Source organism: Xiphophorus couchianus, chromosome 8 (genome assembly GCF_001444195.1).
Source record: "Xiphophorus couchianus chromosome 8, X_couchianus-1.0, whole genome shotgun sequence".
NCBI lineage: Eukaryota > Metazoa > Chordata > Actinopteri > Cyprinodontiformes > Poeciliidae > Xiphophorus > Xiphophorus couchianus.
This window is the reverse complement of record NC_040235.1, coordinates 14,670,014-14,696,463: the sequence shown is the minus strand read 5'-3', so window position 1 is coordinate 14,696,463 and position 26,450 is coordinate 14,670,014. Positions and strand designations below refer to the sequence as shown.

At 37.9% G+C, this 26,450-nt stretch overlaps 3 protein-coding genes across 4 annotated transcripts; all 3 read left to right on the top strand.

The window, feature by feature from the left end:
- Window positions 1-323: 323 nt before the first annotated feature.
- ess2 (ess-2 spliceosome associated protein) lies at window positions 324-5,805 on the top strand. The gene is made up of 10 exons (XM_028025022.1): window positions 324-717; window positions 1,324-1,492; window positions 1,607-1,690; window positions 1,811-1,980; window positions 2,526-2,643; window positions 2,786-2,919; window positions 3,228-3,330; window positions 4,042-4,151; window positions 4,241-4,356; window positions 4,451-5,805. Exons 1-10 carry the CDS (start codon window positions 574-576, stop codon window positions 4,728-4,730), a joined length of 1,428 nt encoding a protein of 475 aa, XP_027880823.1. The 5' UTR covers window positions 324-573; the 3' UTR covers window positions 4,731-5,805.
- A 492-nt stretch (window positions 5,806-6,297) lies between these two features.
- Window positions 6,298-19,935, top strand: dgcr2 (DiGeorge syndrome critical region gene 2). 2 transcript variants are annotated; one of them, XM_028025019.1, is made up of 11 exons: window positions 6,298-6,766; window positions 10,205-10,237; window positions 10,980-11,102; window positions 13,205-13,291; window positions 13,369-13,579; window positions 14,231-14,307; window positions 14,386-14,568; window positions 14,656-14,859; window positions 15,491-15,643; window positions 15,843-16,079; window positions 16,833-19,935. In XM_028025019.1, the coding sequence occupies exons 1-11, from the start codon at window positions 6,682-6,684 to the stop codon at window positions 17,063-17,065; spliced, it is 1,626 nt and encodes a 541-aa protein (XP_027880820.1). In that variant the 5' UTR covers window positions 6,298-6,681; the 3' UTR covers window positions 17,066-19,935. The 2 variants fall into 2 exon arrangements, with proteins under 2 accessions (XP_027880820.1, XP_027880821.1); XM_028025020.1 differs by lacking the exon at window positions 10,205-10,237.
- Window positions 19,936-21,351: 1,416 nt separating this feature from the next.
- car15 (carbonic anhydrase 15) lies at window positions 21,352-24,772 on the top strand. Its single transcript, XM_028025023.1, has 8 exons — window positions 21,352-21,795; window positions 21,890-21,919; window positions 23,025-23,201; window positions 23,307-23,452; window positions 23,556-23,648; window positions 23,730-23,796; window positions 24,235-24,395; window positions 24,479-24,772. The coding sequence occupies exons 1-8, from the start codon at window positions 21,744-21,746 to the stop codon at window positions 24,689-24,691; spliced, it is 939 nt and encodes a 312-aa protein (XP_027880824.1). The 5' UTR covers window positions 21,352-21,743; the 3' UTR covers window positions 24,692-24,772.
- Window positions 24,773-26,450: the final 1,678 nt, after the last annotated feature.

Below are 26,450 nucleotides of genomic sequence, written 5' to 3'. Positions count from 1 at the left end.
TATAATCAGTACTGGTGCATTTCATGATGACATTATATATATATATATATATATATATATATATATATATATATATATATATATATATATATATATATACATACACACATATATATAGGGGGGTGTAAAAGTAGGCAACCCATATTGAATCATCTTATTATATGCAGGCAGGAATAAGTGTTGCTTAGTTTTTTTTTATTCAGACTCCTTACTGCTTGGTGGCGGTAATGCACCATATTGGTGTTTGCCAACCGCCATTAAACTGTAGTAGTAGTAGTAGTAGTAGAAGAAGAAGAAGAAGAAGAAGAAGAAGAAGAAGAAGACAACATTACGTAATTACGTCGAGTGTACGGTGGCGTACAGTGTCGCAATGGCTAAAAGTTAGAGGAAACGTTACATTTAGCAAGGCTGACTCTTCTTTTAGTCTTTGTATATTTATTTCCTTAACTTTATTTTAAACATATGCTATTTTTGAGCTGAAATTCGCCCTTTGGTATCATCTAGAAGTCGGGGTTTTTCTATCGCAATAGAGTCGCCGTTAGCCTTTGAGCTAAAAGGCTAACAGGCTCTACAATGGAGGGTAGCGCCAGTGTTCGGAGAGCCTTGTCCGGGACTCTGGTTCCGTCAGCGGTCACAACCGTGGCTCTGTGTCAGCCTGAGGACAAAGAAGAGGGAAAACTGAAGAGAAAAGTTCTCGATGAAGAGGATTATATTCAGGTAAGTAACTCAAGACAAACACGGATTCAGAGACGACCTTGATCGACGTATTTCCAACGTTTTGGCGTACAAACTTAAAGTTATAAACCTATAAGAAGCAGGAACTGGATATGTTTGCACAATATTCTAATCGTTACTTAATATTGGACAGCTATTTTACAATTTTCTTAAGATTTTTGTTCAGGAGAACATGTGCAACACCAAATATAATAAAGCAACAGATTCAGTTTTTCCACCGATCTTTGCAATTAGTCGTGCAGAAATCAGACTCGACCAATTTTCTTTTAACACTGGAACCACAGGGTATTTTGATTGACTTTAGAACGAAATCCAGATGTTTGAGATTCTTCGATGTATAAAATGGAGATGATTCTTGAACGTAATTTTCTGCTATACTCACAACTACTGCCCCTTTTAAATAATTTGGACAGTTTTCTTCTTAATCAAAGTTGGTCCAGGATCAGAACTGTATGAACAGTATGAACCAAGAAAAACATAATTAGTAAATTTCTGCTTAATACTGCAGAACTGTTTTATGTTGCCTTAAATTTGGTTTTATACGTATTCTTAGTGCTTGTGTCTTCTTTACTTGGCTGCTTTTGACAGAGCTTGGAGAAAATTATCCAAAGGGACTTTTTCCCAGATATCACCAAACTTCAAGCACAAAGGGAATACCTTGAAGCAGAGGAAAGTGGAGACCTTGAGAAGATGAGAGAGATATCCATTAGATACGGCTCATCGTTGAACAAATCCACACCACAAACCTCTGCACCTTGTAAGTAGAGAATTTCCAAATGAAATGAGTATTTATTTTACACTATATGATTTTTTTGGTTCAGCTTTTTTTTTGAGTGATTTATTTCTATTTCTCTTTTTGGCAAAATGCAAGATTTGACCCCTGCCAGTTTTGAAACACCAGTTGGTCGCTCAGGATCGCCGTCTTCCACTTACTGCAGTAAAGGTTCGGATTTGGGTAAGTTAAGACAAATATGCTTAGTTTAGTTTAACACTGTTGATGTGGAAGTAAATTCAGAAGATATACGTGTAAACTACAGTAATTGACCCATCCATTTGTTGGACCATGTTTCTGTAGAGAGAAAGGATGATGACAAAGAAGAAAAAGAGCTGCCCAGTCTGGATCGTTTTCTTGCTAAAAACACCAGTGAAGATAATGCATCCTTCGAGCAGATAATGGATCTAGCAAAAGACAAAGAGAAACTGAAGCACGCCTGGTTATATGAGGCAGAGGCTGAATTTAAACAGGTTGGTATTGATTCTGGGCTGTTATTTCAAAGCAATTTAATGAGATGCCTGAATTGAAGGTTGTTGTTTTTGTTTTTTGGAGACATGGTGTAAATTATCTGCTTCAGATCATTTACACCGTAGCTTCAGAGGTGTTATTTGGGTACAGCTTAAATTAAGCCACCAGCCTCCAGTGTGATTATAGCATAAGGTGTTTTTGTCGGCTTACAAGTTTTAGCTTAAAGTTGCATCACAACAACTCTGAGGCCTGTAGGGGTTGCTTGTTTCCAAAGCAACATTAATCGTGTTTATGATGCTGCCATGTAATTAAATCATCTACAGGAAAAAAAACATTTTTTATAGTTGAATTGAGTTAAAGTATGTGTAGTATGCTGCACCTGAATGGCTTAGCAGTGTGCTGAGACACTAGTGCTGCTATGTAGCTGCATTTGGATGTTTCCTGGACATTAGAGATCAGAAAAGAAAACATGACTGCTTTTTGGTGTATTTGTGGTTTACTGTAGAAAGAGTGGAAAGATTTAAATCATCTGTGATCTTTTTTGCAGCGCCACGAGGAGAACCTCGCCCTCCCGTCAATGGAGAAAGCTGCTCTTGAATGCGTTAAAGCTGGACTGGAAACGTGGGAGTACAAAGCAAAAAATGCCTTGATGTACTATCCGGAGGGTATGAATGTTAAACTGAGAAAACTGCTTAATTTTTTAATTAGTCAATTTCCCTTTAACTCACACAACATTTTCTAAAGTGTGGCATAAAATGTTTGAAGATTTTTTAACTCAGAAAATGTAATTTTTTACCTTTATCTTAGGTGTTAAAGATGATGATGCAATCTTTAAGAAGCCCAGAGAAGTGGTGCACAGGAACACTCGGTTTGTTGGAGATCCGTTCAGCAAAGCTCTGAACAAAAGCCAGATTCAACAGGCTGCAGCCCTCAATTCACAGGTAATTACAATAATGGGTGAAGTTTTCACGGCACAGAAACCGTGTGTAAAAATGAGTTTAAAACCAGAATATTTTGTATAATATTGTTTTTATTCAAGAAAGAAAATCACATACTGCTCCAGGTGTTGCTAAATATTATTAGTTATAAAAATTGGAACTGTAACATTTATATTGGGATGAGCTCTGCTCTTTTGGTTTCCAGGACTTGATTGTTTTACTTCAAACAGTCAAATTTTTTTCCAAAAGAAATGTTTATTTGAATGGTGTCGCTTATGAATTATGTTTATTCATTTTTAATTTTTTTGCAGTTCAAACAGGGTAAAGTGGGCCCTGATGGGAAGGAGCTAATACCACATGAATCCTCAACGGTGAATGGGTATGGCTTTGAAAGGACTCCATCACCTGCCCCTGGTGAGTAAACCTGCAAATTATTCAGTCCTACGAAGAAGGGCTGAAACAATTGTGATTAATTGATTATTGAAATAATTATCTAACTTACTAGTAATTGATTAAAAGTTAATTGGCGTAAATAGACCCTAAAATATACAGTTTGCTTAAAACATAACACTCTCAAAACTGTTAAAAAATTACAAATTTTGCATTTTAGATGAAAACTTTCTTTAAAAGTATGTTCTATCCAGAATCCCTAAACTTCACCTGGTTCACATTCTGCAAATTTCTCTTATTAAGCACTTTTTGATGTCCAGTTATTAATTTGTTGCATCTAAAAAATATTCAAAAGATCAGCCCTGCACTGCATTTATGGGAAGTAAAGCAGAAAGGGCTTATTTAAGTACCTATTATCTATTTAGCTGCAGATGCATCATATTGCATTTTTAATGCAATAAAATGTTATTTTCTTGTTTGGAATTTTTTTTCTCCATTTTTTGCATATTTTTAATATTGTATAAAATAAGCACAAGTGTTTAAATAAAAAATCTGAGAATAATCAATTGCTAAAATAATCGCTACCTGCCTTTCTACTTTCATACTTGTGTTTGCTCAACCATCTCTTCCAAATTGATCTTTAGTTTAATTAAGCATATTTTATTGCTTTCTTTGGGTTTCTCAGAGGCATTCTTTTGGATAGTTTCATGCAAATGTCATTTTTGGCTATTTCAGGTGTTGCTGATTCACCTCTGATGACCTGGGGCGAGATAGAGAGCACGCCGTTCCGTCTGGATGGATCAGATACGCCATATGTTGAGCGAAATCATGGCCCATCATTCAAGGTTAGAGAGATATCCTTTTTTATGTCTGGGTTATTAATGTCTAATTATTTATCTCGCTACATTTTGATGCTTATTGTTGTGTTCAAAAGATTCCCGAACCAGGACGAAGAGAGAGGCTGGGTATAAAGATGGCAAATGAAGCTGCTGCAAAAAATCGTGCAAAGAAACAGGAGGCATTGAGAAAGGTTACAGAGAACCTAGCAAGGTAAGGAGTGCACTATCTTTGTTAAATGTTTTCCTGATTTATATACTCATGAAGAAATTCTCAAAAATAAGAGAACACGTTTTCTACTTTGCAGTCTTACGCCTAAAGGTCTGAGCCCGGCCCTGACGCCCGCCCTGCAGCGGCTTGTAAATCGGACTTCTAGCAAATACACAGACAAAGCGCTGCGGGCGAGTTACACGCCGTCGCCTTCGCACAGAGTCATCCCCTGCAAGTCTCCCTTCGCTGGACCAGCCACTCCTTCAGGAACGCCAACGCCCACCAAAGCTAAGACGCCGAGCTCGCAGGACCTCACATCACTCACGGACAATCTGCTGCAGCTTCCCAAGAGACGGAAAGCCTCAGACTTTTTCTAAGAAAAGCCGCTCTAAGTTCAAACATTTAAAAACTTCTGTTTAAAAAAAAGTCTTTATTAAAACGTACAAGAAGAGGATTTCTCCAAATAAAGGACAGCGAGAATTTCTAATGTCCTGTTGCTTAATTCAATGGCAGATATGATTATTAGTGTCTCTGTGAAATGCATCTTGCCCAGTTTTCTCAGTATTTCCTTTTTGAAGTGGAAAATTTGAGTGATTATGTATTTATTACGATCTAGTGTGGTTCTTAAAACTTATACAAACACATGGGATCATAAAGCCAAGCACAATATATCAGTGTTTGTTTCTGTTACTTCAAAATGTTATAAAATGTCCGACTTTTGGATTTTTACAATTCAAAATATAAATGTGGTCATTTTGTCCAGTATCATTTTTGGTGCGGTTTTTACATGAACAGATTTAAATCAGCTTTATAGTGCGCAGTATGTAACATCACAGTAGTATTTTATTATTTTTTTTTTTTAAAGCCAAAGAAATTTATGCATCTTTACAGGCACCCCTAATAAAGATGCATATTAAACTAGAAAACTTTGCATTTCCTGCACAAAATGCAGTGTGAATGCTGTAAGCTAAATATTTTAGTGGAAATTGCAGAAGCACAACTACAGAAGACTTTCAGAAATGTAAGAAAGATGCAGAATAAAGCAAAAGCCTGCAAACAGAAAACCTGTAAAGAGTGAAAACTTTCAGTCAATGCAAAGTTCCCAACCAAAAATTTGTGCAGAACGCTGTTTACAAAGCTAAACTCTAAGGTCATAACAGTATTTGTTAAAATGAGCTAAAAAGCTAAAATTAGCTGAAATACTATTGGCTTCTAGGTTAGGACTAGCATATTTATATTTGAAAATAAAACATGTACAAGCTAAAATGATCTAAAAATCTAAAACTAGCTAATATAATAGTGATAGCATCTATTCTAGTAGAGTATGATTTACAGTAACATCATTGGAAGACTTGTGAACCCTCAGAGTTAATGGGCCAGTGTATCTTAACTGCTTAGCGGCCAGAGCAAGAAAGTTGTTAATTTGCCAAAATAAAGTGAATCTGAATCTGAGTTTCAGGTTATCATTAGATGTAGCATTCATCTGATTAAAACAACAAAGTTCTGAATTTTGTTATGAGAAACTGCTTCTGAGTCTTAGCTCTGGCAGTTATATGCTTCCATATAAAGGGGCTCCCTCTGACTCTCCAGGTTCTCACTCTATTTCATCAATGACAACTCAAATATCCCTCGAAGTGTTGATGTTTTGCTCTTGTGTACCTTTAATATTTAAACCAGACTTTTTATAAGGTGTAAATCTCAGCATAACAAAAATATAAAACTTGTTCTAATTTGTTTTATATCTTGTTATTATAACCAGAAGAATTCTCATAACAAAATTCTGTTCCTGAAACGGTATGGAACCTGTCAAATAAAAATCCTAATATACAGCAGCGGGCCCCCAATGGTTCAACTCTCTTCCACCGCCTCTGTAAGCAGCGTTAAAAAGTTGCTCCCATTGTGGCTCCACCCGGCCCGCACATACACAGTGTCTGTTTGGGTATAATCTGGCAGACTCCGCCCCGGCAGCACCTCCAGCTGACGGTCTGCCTGTGCGCTGCCGAATGTTTGGAATTGTTGTGATGGGAGGCCGCAGCCATCTTGGATGAGCGCCGCTCCGCACCGAGCACCAACGGTCGACGGTGACGGTGGAGCAGCCAGCCAGCCAGCTAGCTATCGTTAGCTGCTGCTCGGAGAGATTAACCTCGCCTCTTATTGCGACTATGCTTTATTTGCGCCCGCTCTGTAGTCGACGCATTGTGTGCGCAAAAATGGGCACAAGTAGTTTTAAACGTTTTGCGGCTATAATTTAGAAAAGGGAAAGGCGTTGCTGAACCTCGGTATATTTTTACATTTCTGGATAGAGGAGTTACTATGAATGGAGGATAAATGTTGCCGAAGGCTGACAGCAGCAGTTTCGTCCTCCTCTTCTCTCTTCTCTTCGTTCTCACACTAACGGACCCACCACGGACAGGTAAATAAACCCAAGTTTGTTTTTTTTTTTTTTTGGCATGTGTTCCTGTTCCGTTTGCTCGACTAAAAAAAAAAAAAAGGTGGGAGAAACAGATTTACAGCTGCAGGTCAGGCGCAGCGGCCTGTTGGTCAGACCTGGGACTCTGGTAGTTTCCAACCTGTCTCCCTGCTGCTGCTGTTCGGGGTGCAGCTCCAGCTAGCTGTGTACGCAGTATCTGTACTTCACTCCAAAATTAGGTCACTTGCAACAGCAAGCAGATATGCATTTAGTTAAATACAAAATATTGGACTTCATTGTTTTTATTTTATTATTTATGTATTGTTTTTAAATCAAAGCTGCTAACTTCAGTTAATTATACTTTAATTCCTCATTAAAATGGTGCACCCTAATTTAGTTTAATTAGTTAATTTAATCACTGCAATCTTAGGTTGGTCTTCTTCACCTAATCTGTAATTTAAAATGCATGAAAGGGATTCATCTCCCTGCATCACCAAACCTGGCTCACATTCATCTCCACCATTAAACACAACAGACTTGGTAGAAAAAATACTAACAATTGTTACTGCTGTCGATAAAGATGATTTGGTTAAGCGAAAACCCTGTGTTGCAACACCTAAAAAGCATTACAGTAAAACCACAGACATTAAAAGTATTCTAAAAATATGTTTGCTCTAAATAATGCACCACTTTACTGTAATACTACTCTATTATCTGTTTAGATGTTTAGAAGATGCTTTGAATGATCTTCTGTAAAAAGTTTTGTAAGCATCACCACAAGACAAATGCATCTGTGGTTTCCTTCAAGCTTGGTCTCGTGATCCCGCCAATTGTGTGGATTAGAGTAACCATTATCAGTGGAGCTCAAGGATAAACTCATTATTGTTTGGCTCTAACCAGAGGACTGACCTCCTACCTAGAGAGCAAATTAAGAGGAAAAAGGAAAACATTGTTTATATTTGTGTTGTGGGCATTTATTTGACCGCTTCTTTTCAGTTTGTAATCAAATTAGGTTTTTAGAGGGGTTAAAAGATGAGTCAGAGCTTTGCTGTTGTATTTCCATAGCTTTAGCCCTCAGTGTGAAGGTCATTTTTGTGCACATTTCATCAAGATGTCTAACGCTTTTGAGAACAATGTGTAGAGTTCACTCAGTGCATGTTTGGAAACGGCTGCTGGTTGTTTGGGTGATGATATTTTTCACAGTCTGTTACTGTCTTATCTACTTGAGAGCTACTTGACAAGGATTTTAAGTACTGAAAAAGAAACAAAATTGCTACTCATATAATTTAGGTGGATAATAAAAGTATTAATAGAACCTGCTTGAATTTTAGCAGGATGTTATTTAGCAATCATGCAGCCATTCGGCAATCATCAATTTTAAAACTTATTGCATCCTTATTTTTACACAACAGATGTACGTATTTCACAACACAAAGTCTTACAAAATGTAAGCTTACATCAAGGAAGTGTAAGCTTACATTTTGTAACATTTACTTAGCTTAATTTAATATTTAATAGTGCAAAGTGTATTTTTAAAATAAGGAAACAGACTTTCATAAGTCAAGTATAAATTAAAAGGAGACAATCAAACAATAAACAATCTTTTTTATGGTCGAACGATGGAAGCAACTCTTGCGTGTGCATCGTGCATAACACTGCACACTGTGGCGTAACCTTGTGCAACATTGTGGTAGGGTCTGGTACACATGATGGGCCTCTCAAGAGTTTCTGAGGTTATTATCATGACCTCTGGTTTGCTCCAGTAATGTGGAGAATGGATTTTAGCATTAAACCGTGGCTGGCTGAAATACCACACAAGAGTTTGTTCTGACTACTTCAACTGGGGTGTTATGTTAGAGACTAAAATAAAATAAAATAGCGTACTGAAACTTCTCACAGCCAGCATATTTTAAAATAACCGTTTGCTGCAGGTTTTTGTGGACTTAAAATAGACTGAAGATTTGTGATTTACTCATTTAAAACATGAAAAAGTTCATTTCAGCTTTTGTCTGGCATCATTTTGCAACAATTAAATTTGTTAATTAGTTGTTAATTCATTCAAATTAATTGTTAATATGAAATATTAAACTGTGTATAAAGATCACTTTGATATTTATCTGTTGGGGTTCTCTGTGTGGTTGGGAAAAGGTTTTGGATTGCGTTATGCCCCCCTGTAGAAACCTGTAAAACACTCCTGATCCTCTTGACATTCCTGACTCAAATTAAGACCTTTTCTTAAAAAAAAAAACTTGTATGGCTGGGCGATCTAATGTTTACTCATTCTGAAACGAGGTGAAAGCAGATTTCTTTGAGAGAGATTTCTGTGAATAACCTCTCAGCTACTGTCTGGAATATAAATTTATACATTTTTGAAGTTTCAATTGTTACTACCTCTACTTCTGCACGAACAGTGTTAACATTTCCTCATTAAATGAGGTAGTCCAGTGGTACTACTTACCTTTTGCATTCATCAAATCAGAACTGAAACTGAAGTTTGGGCAAAAAATGTGATTATCAACTTCTTGTTAGTCCATTAAAATAGCAGAAGTGGCAAGCAATTTTTTACACAGTCAAAACTGTTTACTTTGGTTAGTTGTTGTTTTTTTTTTTCCCCAGGCCACACTGGGCTGTAAATTGTCTACACATCAAAAAAATGTTTCTAAGTGAAAGAACACCGGTATTAAAATGTTGGTTATTTTTCACTCTTGTTTTCGCAAAGTGAGTTTCTGAAGGACAGCCTTGATAAGCCCTTCTAACACAGAGTTAATAACTTTAAGGAAGTGACTCAATGTCCTAACAACACTTCTCTACAGCTTACTTTAAACTGGTGTTTGCTCCTGTTTTTGTTCGGAGCGTTGAGCTGAATTTCAAGGATAATTCTGGCGTTTTTATTTTCCATTTTGACGTTACCCATTGGTGAGTTTCCTCAGAAGGTTGCAGGGAGGTTCCATATGTGAGCACAGCGGGGATTGGAGGTCATTTTACATGTGAAGATGAAACAGCCAGTACAGTCTCTCTTTCACTGTGAATATCAGTGTTGAGGCTTTAAAACATATTCAGGTTGTTCAACACAGTAATGTGCACTTCCTAAATGCATTCTGCAAGCTGTGCACATAAAAATGAGCTGAGTTTTCAAAATTGACCTTGTAAAGCATGATCGTATGACTCACTTGGTAACACTGCATGTGGCTGACATGCATTCACAATGTGAATCAGAAAGGGATTGGGAAACTAGGATATGAATTATTTAAAATAATCTGTACTGATATTTAGGATGATGAAAATGTAAAAAAAAAAAATTTTTGTTTGGCTTTGAACCATTGATTTATCACATCATACCATCATTAAACTTGCAATGTAGTGACTTATTTGAATTGTAGGAAAAAAATGAAACAGTAATTAACTAGATAGTCATATTATTATTGTCTGTATTTATTTCAGGTCCACGGCTAGCTCTGGCAAGATTATTGTCAGGTAAGAAAGCTTTTTTTTTTTTTTCTGTATAGTTGAGTTACCGTTTTCTGAGAAAGGACCAGCAGCCACAAAACGTTATTTTACAAAATTGTCAGAATATTTTCCAATTAGGAAAGTTTTGTCTAAAGTCCTCTGTTACCCAATCCCTAAAATAGTTTTCTGAGAAGAAACTTAAGGGTCACATTTGAAGTAAAAACATGAAGCAATGAAGCTGACGGTTCAGTGCCTTTTGTCCTTATCGAATGTCATCGACTGTAGAGGTTAAGTTCTGGTCAGCTGAAGTCTTGAGGCTGTTCTTTTTTTTTTTTTTTGATAACTTAATAAGAGCAGTATTGTTGTTTTTACTTCGGTGACCTGATCTTGGCAGTATGACGAATGATTCTTTGAAACAGATTGCCTTAACATGCTGTTTGACACAAAGCAGATGCCTGTTTGAAAATGTGCAGACAAGATCAAATTTGTCTGCAAATTTATGAATCTGTCTTTTATTATCACTCTTTTGGGAGATTAACATCTGTAGAGAACATGAGAAGAAGGCTGAATAGTTTCTAAAATAGTATGCCCTACAGTTGACACCTGTTTGCAGCCATTTCAACCACCATCATCTATGATTTTAAATGCTTATTTTGCTACCTTTAAAGCTCTTCGTGCATATTTTATATCCCTGCTGTGTTTTTTCTTGTTTCAAAAGGTGTTCAAGTTGCACACATTTAACCACACAACCCGTCTTGTTGTGTTTCAGAGCAGCGCTGCAGCACTGGGCAGTTCGCCTGCCGCAGTGGGAAGATGCAGTGTATCCCGATGTCCTGGCAGTGTGACGGCTGGACAGCATGCGAGGACAAAAGCGACGAGATGGACTGTCCCCGTAAGTTCGACTCCCATTATACAGCCATTCTAACACCTGTGCTTCTGGAGCTTTGATTTCTCTGGGGGGGCTGCAGCACACAGGATGTTTCAGGCATTAAAGATCAAATCACAGGCGAACAGCTTTTAAAAAAGAAATATTACTGCTCCTATGGTCCCTTCGGGATGTAGAGAAATTGCATCAATCTGTATTGTGTTGTGCATCTTTACTACATAAGGGGATATTTGGTGTATTCTTCCCTAGAGTTACTGTTTACGTTTGCAGTGAGTGATTAGTATCAACAAACCTCCATATTCCCCAAAAAGCATAAATATTAATAAACAAACAAATCAGGACTAGTGGCATAAAAACAGGATTATACAGGGTTAAAGTCTCTGTTTTTGTTTACCATTCTGTTGATCCCCTCACAGTGTATAGATGTTACAGAGCTAAGCCTTTTGACCGAAATCCTATTGTTTGTCCCTAAATCCTGACGTCTTATCCCCGGATCCCTGATTGCATAATAGGAATTATTAGAAGGATTGAGTACAGCGTGTGACCTCCATAAAGGAGTAGCTGTTCAGGCTTTGAGTTAATGCTGGTGGGGTACACCTGATTACAGTTTCACACTGGCCCCTTTTTCATTCTTCAATAAGGCTACAAACTCCTGAAGTAGAAGAAAATATGATCACGTTTTCATCTTCACATCTAACAATCCACCTGGAATTCAATATTTACAACCATTTAGAAATGTTAATATTTTTAGTAAATTTTAAACAGAAGTATTTCTTTTGCTTGGTCATAATATGCAGAAGATGTGAAAACACAAGATAAGCTTAACGGATACTCGTGTAACCAAAGAAATGATTTCATTAGCAGGTGTAATTCCAGTTAATGGAGGCTTTGTTTTTGGAGAGGCGGCTGGGTTTCCCCCAGTGTATTATAAGCCTGGCAGGCCACCAGGCTTTACTTGTGCCCCCACCAGGATAAGCATTGCTTATTTATTAAAGTTTTTTTTAATGTTTGCATTTTTAAGACTTTATAGCCGGTGTTCAGGTATTAATCTTCTCATCTTCAATAACACATAATTATAAAGTGATATTTTCAAGTTTCCTGTCAACTTTAAACATTTTTTAAATCAAAAACACGACGGACCGCTGGACAAATGACTGCCCCAACCACCGGGCTTAGTAAGTTTTCTGGGGGAAACCTTGTGCATATTGGATCTTGAAGTCAGCGTTTGAAAGATTCTCAATTCTTGGCAAGTGTTCCAGTTGATTTATCAGACTCAGAAGTTGGATTATCACATTAACGTTGTAATCCACACAGCTACTAAACCCAGACTATTACATTAGAGAGACATGACTCATCCTTCCAGAAAACTTTCCCCACTGCTCCAGAGTTTAGTGGCAGCATGCTTTATTTCACTCCATCTGAAGCTTTGCATTGTAACGACTGGATGCAGCTCTGCATCAAGCTGTTCTTGAGTTAATCTGAAGGCTGCATGACTTGTGGCGGTTTGGAGCTATGGCCTCTGTAGGAAGTTGGTGATCTTTGATTGGATTTTAGTGCCAGGTATGAACTTATCTACCAAAGGAAGTCCTGTCATTAGAAATTACCTTCATGCTTATTAAACATCCCCTTTAAGATGCATTAACTTTTTTATTTTGTGCTTCTGAAGGAACTCTGCTCCTGTGATTTTACAAGTGACCTTTAGCATGCTGCGAAGTAATCATTCGGCCTCTGGCTCCAAGAAGAGATAATGTATTCTTTTACTACATGGACATTTTTTGTCCTGCATCGACAGGCAAATATAGTCCGTTTCTCCTGATTTGCTACCACTTCGATGGCCTTGTTGCAGGAGGAGAGTTTGTTGTGTGTAGACAATGCCAGGCTTCTTCCGTCTGTCCAGATCTTAATCTCATTAAACTGCTAATCATACTTAGAAGAGGCTAAAATCTGCAAAGCTTTCCAGCTACTTTTCCTGTCCCCAGATCTGGGTCTTCCTGCTTGATCTTTTGACTCAAAGTTGATCGGTTTGGGTTGTGTAATTATCTTGTTCTTTGTTCCAGGGATCATATGTGTGGTCTGCAAGTGCAACTGACAATCAAAATGTTTTGCAGTTATAAAGGCGGAGAGGTATCGCTTTGAGAATGGATATGAGAACGTAGAAGACGTCATCGGTGTGGCTCAGCCGGTTCGCTTCAACAGTAAGCGTCTCACTTTTATCTCAGTGCTCCTGTAGCTTTATTCACTGCACCTGTTAAATTGTCCTCCCTACTTACAGAGAAGTGTCCCAACGGCTGGCATCACTATGAGAAGACGGCCAGCTGCTACAAAGTCTACCTGAAGAACGAGAACTACTGGAAGGCCGTGGATACGTGCCAGAAGGTTAATGGCTCCTTGGCTACGTTCGTGACCAGCGAAGAGCTCCAGTTCATACTGGAGATCGAGCTGGACTTTGACGACAAAGTGTGTGAGCGCAGAGAACAGTGCACGTGAGTTGATGTTTACTTTCTTACCTCGGGAACATTTACCTGAAGTTGATGCTCTGTAGGACTCTGTTGTTCTAATCAATTAATTGGATAAAACTGGTATATTCTGCAGATTTTTTATTGAAACTTTGAAGTTTTTTTTAAATGCAATATTAGAGATACTTTTAAAGATACAAACAACTAATTCAGTTTCTTTTTTTTTTTTACATAAGATAAACATTTTCTTTTTTAAAATGCAATAATATAGCGTTCATTTAGTAAATTTGAACCTAAAACTTGAGGAATTTTAGTTTCAAAGACAAACCTGTATATATCTTAAAAACAAAATGTAGATATATTTTGTCTAATTTACTCTTAATTACTGTTGTGAATATGTTTTTTCAGCAAACTGTGATTAATTAACGATTAATTGATTACTAAATTAGTTTACCATTATTTTAGTAATCAATTCATTCTGATTAATCGTTTCAGTCCTAATGCTCTGTCATTACTGACAGATTCAGATTTCTTTATATGATCCATAAATGTTTGAGCAAATGGACTCAGAGCTGATAGAGTGATAGCCTGCCGTCTAGTGGTGAAAATGTGTCAGTTCATGAACCCAGAAATAAGTCCTTGGACTCAGCATGTAGTAATGTAATATATCGTGTCCAGGTTTTGGGTGGGCTATCAGTATGTGATCACCAATCGAAGTCACACCTTGGAGGGCCGTTGGGAAGTGGCTTCCAAAGGTAATAAAGGAAGAAGAGTTGAATAGTCTCTGCTCTGTGATCTGGGCTGGGCAGTAAGGATGTGTTGTTTCCTCACAGGGTCCATGCAGGTGATTTGGCCGCCTGAGGGCCTGGAGAAGTTTGGGGAGACCTCTCCCTCTCAGGACAACGTCTTCTGCGCCCAGCTGCAGCGCTTCCAGAGCAAGAGCATGAATGAACACGGCCTGCACAGCTGGGACGCTGAGAACTGCTACAAGAAGTTCCCGTTCCTCTGCAAGAGGAGTATGTGCTCACTCTGTTTGCTTCCAGATATGTCTATAATCAGCTGTTTCATTAATATTTCTTCATTTTTGGTTACTTTCTACACAGGGCAAACATGTGTAGATATAAAAGACAATGTAGTAAATGAGGGCTACTACTTCACCCCGAAGGGGGACGACCCGTGTCTGAGCTGCACGTGTCATGACGGCGAGCCGGAGATGTGTGTGGCGGCGCTGTGTGAGCGGCCGCAGGGCTGCACTCGATTTCAGAAGGATCCCAAAGAGTGCTGCAAGTTCACCTGCCTGGATCCCGGTACTTGTGTTCATCTTTTGGTCTCTGCCGCTGTGTGTTTATACAAGGAAACTCTGAATATTTATACCTGTTACTGCAGAATCTTAAGTACTACAAGAAATGTAGACTTGGGCTGCAACTAGTGCAGCGAAAAAAAATTATTCTAACATCCACATGTGAAAAGTTCTGCACTTTATGCTTGACTTGACATTAATACAGTCTAGGGCTGATCTGTTTGTTTTGGGGGATTAACCAATTAATAATTGAATAGAAAAAAACGTGTTGAATAGGATTTTTTTTTCTTTTTTCCAACAGCATTTGAACCAGTTTAAGCCAAAACTACGACACTTGGGGGTTTAAGGCAGAACATACTTACAGACAAAGGCTGTTTTTTTTATTTTAAATACACAATGATTATATTTTTGGTACATTTTTGGCTTAATTATTACTTTCAGTATGTTGTTCTTTCAGCAAATCTCTTTTTTGGGTCCATATACTTCAGTTAACTGTTAATTGATTATAAAATTAGTAACGATTATTTCAATAATTGATTCATTGCAATTAATTTAAACTATTAACTAGTTGTATGGTTCCGATTGTGCTTAAATCCACAAACGAAATTCTTATTTATTTATTTTTTCTTTCCCCTCAGATGGCAGCACTCTGTTTGACTCGATGGCCAGTGGGATGAGGCTGATCGTCAGCTGCATCTCGTCCTTCCTCATCCTGTCGCTGCTGCTCTTCATGGTGCACAGACTTCGTCAGAGAAGACGCGAACGCATCGAGACTCTGATCGGAGGCAACTGTAAGCCTCAACCGATCAATATGATGTCATTTAGTTTAATCGGATGAATTGGGATAAATAACACACTATTTGTAATCCTGTGACTGATTTGCAGCTTCGGCTTTTAATGATGCTGTTATCTGTATTTAAGCTTTGATTAGTGGGCATTTTCTAACGACAGCAGTCACATTTCTTGTTTTTTTATGTTTGTTTTCCTCAGTGCACCACTTCAACCTCGGAAGACGAGTGCCAGGCTTCGACTACGGCCCAGATGCCTTCGGCACCGGTCTCACTCCTCTGCACCTGTCTGATGATGGCGAAGGCGGGGCTTTTCATTTCCAGGAGCCGCCTCCGCCGTACGCCGCCTACAAATATGCCGACATCCAGCACCCAGACGACCCCCCTCCTCCGTACGAAGCCTCCATCAACCCAGACACCTTCCTCTACGTGGACTTTGGTAAGGAACGTCCTTCCTCCTGTCCGGCTAGCCCGTCATGTGAACTGTAGAGCTGCAGCTAGCGAATATCTTATCGATTATTCTACCGATTTATTCTGACAATATGATTTTAAAAAATTGTCACATTCTGCAAAGCTTTCATTTAACCACTTAAGCTTCTTTTGCATAATATTAGAAATGCTTTAAAAGGTGCAAATAAACATAATATAGCATTTTTTTTTAATGAATTAGAACCAGGTGACGCTAAAATTATGTCACTTGAGGAGTTTTAGGTGAAAAACAAAAAACTGAGAGACAAAAGTCTTTTGATCTTAAATGTATGTATATTATGAACTGTTTTGGCTTAATTATTGCTCTGAATATGTTGTTTTTGAGTCTGTATGCCCAGTTAACAATTAATCCATTACTAAATTAGGTGACGATTATTTCAATAATCTGATGAAAATATCTTGGTATACAAGAGCTTAAGTTGATAATTCCATATAATGAAAAAGTACTAGTTCCACTGGCAGAATATTTCACTAATAACTTGTATTTTTTCATCGATATTAAGAAATTATTGACTTAAAATAAACTCATATTTCTTGCTCAAAGATGACTTGTACATTATTTTAGTCTTATTTCAACTATAACAAGATATTTGCACTAGAAACTGGACCTGTAGGATTTAGTGTTTCTGCAGTGCATGTTTAATCGTTTGAGCCCTGGCTGACCTCTGATCGTCTCCTCTCCACTCTCCATCGTTGCCTCCAGGACACAGCGGAGTCTCTGTGGTGCCGAGCCAGATGAACTCTCTGGGCAACGGGCTCGAGGCCGAACTTCCCAACTCCCCCGCTCCAGCGCCCGTTTGTGTGCCATCGTCTCAAGAGAGGGAGGACTCCATAGACAGCAGCACCCTCCTGGTGGGCCCTGACACGCCAACAGATGGCCACGCCCCCGCCCCTCTGCCCGCAGACTGCACGTCCTCCCTCAGCACTGTGGTATAGGAGCGAAGGACAGAGCCGCACCCGGATCTCACTAGTCAGAACTGCAGGCTGTTGATGTCGGCTGCAGGGAACAGACTTGTATTTTGTACAGACGTATAAGAAGGAGCGGCGACTGTTTTCTTACAGCGGGGTTTTTCCTTCTGAAGACGAAGTGTTTGGTTTTGTTTGCTTTTTGAAGACACTGGCATCCGAGGGAGCAGCAAGGACTGATTCTGTACAAAAAAACCAAAAACATCCCAATAATTTGACATGGCTGCACTCCTTGTTTTGTTGCTGAGAAGCAGCCTAATTGGGTGAAACCCCGTCTGCTGTAAATGCTCCCTGAGGTTCAGACTTCATACCTGTGTGTTTCAGTCCCGCACAGCATCAAACTACCAACCCAGCTTTTGTTGCTTGTACGCTTTTTGTTGCGTCACACTTTGAAACGGCAGCGTCTTTACCGACCTCCGAACTACTATAGCATCCACACTGTCTGCTGCAGCATGACCTAGAGCTGATGAAAACCTTCATTTTTACAATCCGATCTAAGCAGCCGTCTTCCAGATTTATAGCGCAGATTTGCAGAAGCAGATGTTTTATAGCTCAGAAGGTGTCTGGTAGTCTACTATTGTTGGGTTTTTATCGGGTTACGCTGACAAAAAGCTTTAGATGTCAGAAGATGCTGGTTGTTTTCAGTTTGGTGTTACGTTTGTTTATTAATTTATGACTGCAGGCTGTAATTTTGGTTGCTTGTTGGAAACGTGTAAGCTGATGGGTAAAGATTAGAGATGAAGGTGTTTCATAAAAGGAAAAAAATTTGATTTAAAAGATTTCTCCAATTATGAATTAAGTCATGCTAACATTCAAATTATGTGCTATTTGTGGTTGAGCCGTTGTGTACAGTCTTCACGCATTGATTTGTGAGGTAAGCTCATCGACTGTCGCTTCCTTTCCATCCCAGAATGTGCCAACCAGGCGTGGGCTGGCATAACGTTTTCTTGGTAACATAATTTTAGTAAAAACATGTATATCAAGATATTTTCATGCAACTGTGAAACAAAAAGGCAGCGTACAGCGTGATCTTAATGGTTTAATTAAAAACATACCTTTGTGTTGCTAAAACAATCTGAGATATTGGTTATTACAGGTATAATATTGTCACAGATTAAACTGGCTTTACTCTAAAATATTAAACAGAGAATAAACACAAACTACATATAGAAGCAGCTTTCAGCCAAACATGTCGATTGTTCACAATGCTCCTATTTAATCATGTAATTCTGGATGAGTATGGAAAATTCTTCATGATATTATCAAATCAAGGTGTGAGGTTTCCCCAAACTTTAATAATCTAAACAAATAAAAAGACTTTTTGCATTGGCATGCAGACAAATATTGACTTGCCACTCTAAGACCTGACCGGCTATAAAAGCAAACTCATTCAAAAGTTAATGTATTAGAAATATTTACAAACAACCTGATTTGTTGGTTGTATAATCCAAGGACAAATGAATGAAACGGTCCACGGATAAATGAAAAACATGAAGTACTTTTTGGCTTCTGGACCCTCTTAAAACGTGGTTTTTAAAATTGGCCTTTAGATGCCAAAAAAGCATTAATTACATTGATTTCTGGAGATGGATCAAAAGCTTTAGAGTCTTTATTTCATTACTGTACACATTAATGCTCAATTTAAAAAAATCCATGTTTATTTGACTTTGAAATGGAGATAAGTTTGTTCAGTTTCCAAAGATATAGTGAACTATCCCTTTAACACACTGCTGAATTGTAAACCGACCAAATAATAAACCTCAACCTGGTCAATGTTTTTTTGGGTTTTTTTTTTTTTTACTGAAATGTTCAGCCTGTCATAAAATCTACCAGGAAAAAAAATAATATTTTTGAAGTGTAAACTCTGTAGTAAACATGAGTGTAGAATATTTGAGCTTTTTGCCCAGTTTAAAAACTCAGAAAACTGATCATTATCAGATCTGTCTAGCCTGCAGTTCGCTGCTTAACGTACAAGGCTGGCTAACTAGTTTTAAATCAAAAATATTTCCAAACGGCCTGATTTCTTGTCCTTAAAATCCAAGCACAAGTTTAGTTCCTCAGCTCTACCTCTGTCTCTGGCATCTTATTAAAGGGAATTAAAATGGGTGGCCAGCCCATGCCTGCGTTGAAACCTCTGCAGAACATGACGGTTTCTGCAAAACTGTTGCTGTTCCTGTTTTGTCACTTTCTCTCTTTGATTAAATGTGTATTTAAAAAAAAAAAAAAGTACGTTTGGAGCTAGTAAGACGACAATCGGACACATTCGAGGATGGATTCGACGGAGTTGGAGTCTTTTTTGTTTTTTTTGGAGTTTCCTCCATCACCACCAGCAGCGTCCAAACTCATGATCCGCCCCCAAAAATGGTTTGAAATGTCTTGACTCCGCATCTCATGTTCGAATGTACTGAATATATATATATATATATATAATACATGACTTTTTGTGCTCATCTTTAACAAATTTCTTTGTTTTTATTTTCTACTTTTTGCGTCGACAATCCACAGTGGATTATCCAGCAAACAGTCGTGTTTTCATACGCTGCCAAACGTGAGCATGTGTGTTTAACAGATGGTGTTCAATTCTGTTTGCACCCTCTTTGTTTTGGGTTTCTTCTTGCTTTATGTACCTTTTGGTGCATGTTTTCTATGTGTTGGCATGCTGAGAGATAATTTTAGCACAACAGTGTACAGTAGATTTAAAGGCTCATACATGTAGTTCAGCGTTTTGTATGAACTGAAAGCCGAGGTGGGGGGGAGGGATTGTAATGCAACTTATGCTACATTTCATTGTCTCTTATTTGACAGCCCTTAAATTAAAAACAAGGGGGAAAAAAAACAAAGCTTGTGTTTTTCTGACATGGATCTACATCTAATCTTAATAAGCTTCACTGCGAAATCCGAGCTGGGGCCACGATCCAAACTTTATGCTGGAGCCTATTCAGACGTGACATTCATCCTCTTCCATTTTTTTTTTCCTTCTTCGTCAAGGAAATCCCTCCACCTGACCAAATGTCAGAGAGATTTAAGGTGGAATGCAGGGAAATCCCCCTCCCCACCCCGACCTAAACAGTGAGACGGGGGGGGGCCCGGAGATTCAGATGATTTGAAGTAAGCGAATATGATGCAGCTCAGAGTGACTCGTACGGCAGCAGAGAGTGATACCCAGCTGGAGAGTGTTGTCTGGGATGAAAGGAGGCTTTGTCCCCCCCAAACCCCGACGGAGCAACGAGTGACAGAATCAGGAAATTTATTCCTGATGAGAGAGACTTGAGGCGTAACGCTCAACGTTCAGCTTAACAGGTTTGTGACGAAAATGGAGTCAAATTACAAAGCTGAGCATTCATTGGGTTGTTTTTAAGGATCAGAAATAAAAATGAAAAATAAAGCATTTTTCTTCAGACTTGGATTATAAATTATGTTTTATAAATGTTTTTTTTATTGTATTCAAGCCATGAGATTAAAATTGTGGCTTTTATTTAGACTTGCACAATAAAATTACTTATTTTTATATTATTGGAGTTGGGCCATAACATTAAAATGCCGTTTTTAGATTTGGGCCATAAAATTAGCTTTTTTAAATTCATATTTACTTTAATGAAGTTAAACTATAAAAATGATTTTTTTTAATTTTTATTTATGGATCATAAAATTACTTTTTGACTTACTGTATTTATTTTGTTGCATTCAAGCCATGAAATTAAAATTTATTATAATTTTTTTCATCATGCAATGAGATTACTTTTTTTTACTTATATTTATGTTATGGAGTTAAACCATAACATAAATATAAACTTTTTTTTTGTTTGTTTTTAATATTTGAGCCATAAAATCAGCTTTTTAAATTTATCTTTACTTTTTTGGAACTAAACTAAAATTAAAATGCCTATTTCCCTCCCCTTTTTTCTAGATATAAACCATAAAATAAACTATTTTAATTTCCTTATAATCCTCAAGTCATTAGATTTTTTTATTTATTTTCAGTATTATACCATAAAATTACCTATTCTTACATTTAAACTATTGAATTTAGACCAAAGCGTTAAAATGTTTCTTTATTTTTTTCTCTTTGTTTGTTTTCTTTTTTTTTTGTTTTGGATTTGGGCCATAAAATTTGCCTTATAATTTTAAAACTAAACTATAATTAAAATGTTTTGGGGTTTTTTTTTCTTAAGATTTACACCATAAAATTACCTAATTTGATTTATTTATGTCGTCTTACGACTATATCTTAACTCGGACCGTTAAGGGAAAAAAAGTATTTAATTGATCAGATTAAATAATAAAATACTTTGTATTAGACCATAAAATAACAATGTAATTCAGTGTGTTTATGTACATTTAGAGCATAAAAATACCTTTATACCCACATTGATGCATAGATAAAAGCACATCCTCTGGCTCTCATGAATGGCTCTTGTTACTAGTCACTGAGCATCTCCGATGGCCTCGGGGAGGAGGGGTGAAGCCGTCCTCACATCAATGAGGCTGTTGATCAGAAAGGACCACTGGACTGGTAATGACACAGTTCACTGATCAGTCCCAGAGAAAATAAAACTCAGCTTTCACCACCCACCCTACTTAAGCCGGACGTTCCTGCAGATCTGTCTTCATTCTACCTCAACGCACTGAGACGGCTGCCTGAGCCACCATGCAGCGGAGCGCAGCTCTCCTCATGCTCCTGCTCCTGTGCGCTGATTCACGTAAGAGTCCAAGTTGATATCAAAAGCTTTGCTTCTGGTTAGTTAAGTTTAAGGAAACATCTGGTTGATTGTGCTGGTTATTTGTGTCTTCCAGAGGACTATTGCTATGATGAGCCAGACTGTGGTAAGTAAACTAACTATTGGTTTGGTGACTGACGACGAGGGTAGGTTTACATTTGGATCCATCATTTTAGCAGCTTTACGTCTGTAAATCTTTTAATTCAGGACTAAATTTATAGACAGTAATTAGCCTGTTGAACCAAAATATAGTAAAACATTTCATCTCCAAACAACTTGGTAGACTTTAAAGCTTTCGATGCAAATTTCTCTTGTGCTAAAGTTGTTTTACGCCCCGATTTGATCCTGTCCTCCATGTTAGCTCAGCAGCATCTGATGCTACAAAATGAAGCTGTTGATCATCTCAGCTTCTTATTAAACAGCTTCTGTAGATTTTTTTTTTATCTCCTCACAATTATCAGAAACTTTCCGATTTATTTCAGCAAGTTTCATTGTTGAAACTATGATTTTTTTTTACTCTCTTAAACCACCTTGTGGTTCCTGAAGAACATAAAAACCTACGAATACATGTATGCTCAAATATAGTCATAAACCCTCACTAATATTTTAATATTTTAGGAGAAATCACTTCTTTCTTATTTGGCGCCTTCTTAGTCAGTGTTGATGCTTCACACCTCCCAGGTTATCAGCTTTAGCCTTGGTGGTTACCAAGGCTGAATCCTAATAAACCTTATTTCAGTTAAGTGGGAAATGATACGAAACACACACCTAAAGCTGTTTTAGAATGACAATGACAAAAATCAGATTGATTTCATGGAAAAGCCCTCATCCCAATGCTATCAATAGTATATTTCTGACAGTATAATGTCTATTAAAGTATAAAAGGTATAATTGCAACCTTCAATTTCAGAGAAAACCTGCATTAAACTGGTATTTGTGGACCATATTTTTGTTTTTAACATTTATTGAAACAATGGCCCACACATGGGGCCCACACAGGTATGCTGGCAAGAAGGAGGGTTTGAATTAGTTCTGGAGTCAGGGTTATCTGACCTGAAAATCATGTTTAAAAAGATCCCCTGAAAATTACATATTTTTTGATACTTTCCTTGCTCTCTTTTTGCTTCTTGAAACACATATTTAACTTTTATCTTCATCCTGTTCTGGAGAGTCCAGTGGACTCAGTGATTCTCTCTTTACCTCTGCACCAGATCCATATTCATGGGGCGACTCCTTCCCTTCATGTCACCCTTTACTCGAGCGCCACCACTCCCCCATCAACCTGGACCAAAACTTGGTCCGAAACGACTCCTTGGGGCCGTTGCATCTTGAGGGTTTCGACGCGGTCCAAGCAGGCCACTGGACGCTTGAGAACGACGGACACTCTGGTGAGCATCCCGCAGATTCTCCTCACCGACAGAGAGTTCCCGTCGTGTTCAGTGTTGGATTTGACATCCGTGTTGTGTCTTTCCTCCCCCCTTCTCCTCCTTCAGTTTTGCTACAGGTTGGCAGCGGCATGGCTGTGAGCGGCGGAGGTCTTCCAGATGTTTACCACACCGTCCAGCTGCACTTCCACTGGGGAGGCCTGGCGACGAACGGCTCTGAGCACACGGTGGACGGGCGCAGATATCCGATGGAGGTACAGTATGGTCAGTAGGCAGCTCCACTCCGTCTGTTTCAGCAGGCTGCCGCGCCGCAGCCGCCCCTTAATGCCTCTGCGCCGGTTTTGATGTCGTCCACAGATGCATGTAGTCAACATGAAGTCCGTCCACCCCAATGAGTCTGCAGCTTTGGACGATCCAACAGGATTTGCTGTTCTCGGCTTCTTCATTGACGTTAGTTGATGAAAACATACAACAGCTTCAGTTAAAATGTGGCTGGAATTGTTTTGCATAAGGTTGTGTGTTTTGTTGCAGGTTGTTTATGCAGACAATGTTCATTTTGGACACATTTCGCAAAAACTGTCTTCTGTAGCGTACAGAGGTTAGACTCACCACTTACAACCACGTGCTGCTGCACTGAAGAAACTAAATTTGACCGAGTATTTTTGGTCTAGTTTCTAGTGCAAACATCTTAAAGCACTTGAAATAAGACAAAACTAAATTCCAAACAAGTTTTCAGCAAGATACAGGAGCTTATTTTAAGTAAATAAATTCTTAATTTTCATTTTTATAAAAGTACAAGCTTCACTTCTAACAAGACATTTTTCTCTTCTTATAAGAGAAATAATCTGCCAGTGCTAGAACTTTTTCGTCAATATTTAGGAATCACTGACTTAAGATTTTTGCTGAAAAGTTACTTGTGGGTTTGTTTTGTCTTATTTCACGTGCATTAAGATATTTTCACTAGAAACTAGAACCAAAGTACTTGGTAAGACTTTGTTTTTACTGGTTTCTAACATGGCTGCATCTTTTCCTCAAGGCCAGACGACTAAAGTGAAGCCATTCCCACTGCTGAGTCTCCTGCCGAAGCACAACATGAGTCAGTATTACCGTTATTCTGGCAGCCTCACCACCCCACCCTGTTCTCAGGCCGTAGTTTGGACTCTCTACGAGGTCCCCATCTACATCTCCTGGTCCCAGGTTGGTTCTGATTCCTAAAAAATATCACAGGATTCCTGCCTGGCTGTTAAAAAAATAAAAAATAAATAAAATTTCTTCCTCAGCTGGCTCAGTTTACCTCACAGATCTTCTCGACAGAGGAAGACGCAGAGCAGGTGACGCCTCTGCAGAACAACTTCAGACACGTCCATCCCACGTTCAGCCGCACCGTGTCGGCCTCCAGAGACGCTGGGCTCCTGGGGGGGGCGGCCGGTCGACCGATCTGGTCAAATCTGCTGCAGATCATCGTCCTGGGCGGTTTCATCTTTAAACTTTAACGCTCCTGTTTTCCCACAATGATGTCTGAGATTTCTATAAAAACCTCACTGGAAAGTGTCAAAATGTCCCTTGTCTTTGTTTTGGTGTTTTCTTTTAAATCTGATTCCTAGATAGGTTCTTATTTTGTATATTTTTACATGAACTAGGCCAAAAAAAGGGCCTAACATAGTAGAATGGTGTTCTAATAACATCAAACTGATGTTGCTTTCCCTTTATTTATATAGATTTCTCATTAAAGTAGGAGGTAAAGTTGGGAAAAATCCTCCATGAAATGGATGAAAATATAATATATTATTGTAACCTGGCCCAAAATATTGTTTTTGTTTTTGTTCTTTAATAGCCAAACTTATTAAAGATCAAAAACAGAATGTTACAGATCAAATCTCGTCATTTTATGACGATAAACGTCCAAACCTTTGCTCTGAATGAGGTCCAGCTCACCAGAAACATTGTAAAATGATAATAAAAAAAAAACAAATCAACCAATATCTTCTAAAAATGCTCAAACTTTTTCTCATTTTTTAATGTTGCAACCTGAAGCAATTTATTTTATTCAATTATTACTTGAGTGGCTCTTCTGTTGTCACTCTGGCTGCGTGTTAAGAGAACCTCACACTTTGGAAGCCTGTAACTTATTTTGTAATTATAAGTATTCTGTATTTAACTTTCTTCCATCATCCCTCTCGGCATGATGCTGCCACAGTTGTGTTTCACTGGCAGATTTATGGAGCCTACAGCGAATTATTGTTTTCCCAACTGAGCTGTGGGTCTCTGCAGCTCCTCCACAGTAACCATGAACATCTTGGTCCTGTCTATTTTTAGGGAACATTTTTGCAGTTTAGCTTCTGTTATGTCACAACAATAAATATAAAACAGCTGTTGTATATTAAATGTTACAACAGTTTCACTTTAACTGGATCTTGCACTATATATATATATACAGTATATATATATATCTATATATATATATAGATATATATATATAACAACCGACCTGTTTTACAGATGCATCTGCTTTTAAAATTAAACTTTAAACAAGAAAAATTACATAAAATTTGACTTTAAAACATTAGAGAAAGTCTAAAGTTTTAATTCAAAACATAACATAAATATTATTTAGTCTAAGCATGGGGACAGAATAACATTAAATGACTTATGCATTCCAACAATTTAGTCAAGTCAGATTAGCATTAATTCAACATATTTTTACTCAAGTAAAAGTAAAAAAGTGTTAGGTAAGAAGATTACTCAAGTTATTTGATTTAATATTTAGAAATTAAATCAGACATAAACAACAGAGTTATGTGGAAAATTTGGTACTTTAAAGACTAAAATGAAAAAATTATATATATAATTAGACAGAAGAAACACTTTTCCAAATATAATCTTCTTCCCTTACAGATTTGCTGTATCTAGTTTGACCTTGAAATGTCTCAGCAGGCTTAGTAGATACAAACTAACATCCTTGTGTTGCAGTAGTTTTCATTTTATTATGCTAATCGGTTAAAATAGTTTCCATCTAAGGAAATGAGCAAGCATGTGGCGACTGTGGAAAGGACTCAGGAAACAAAATGTAATTTAAATGGACACACACAGGGAACAAGCCAATCAGGAGAGGACCTTCAGGCAATGTAGCCAATTAAATGAAAGAAAGCCAGAGATGATCCAATCCGTTTGTTTCACACTCTTTGATTTGATCTGATGAATATTCAGCATTGAACATTATACTGAAAAATATGCCAGGTTTTAATTAAAAGG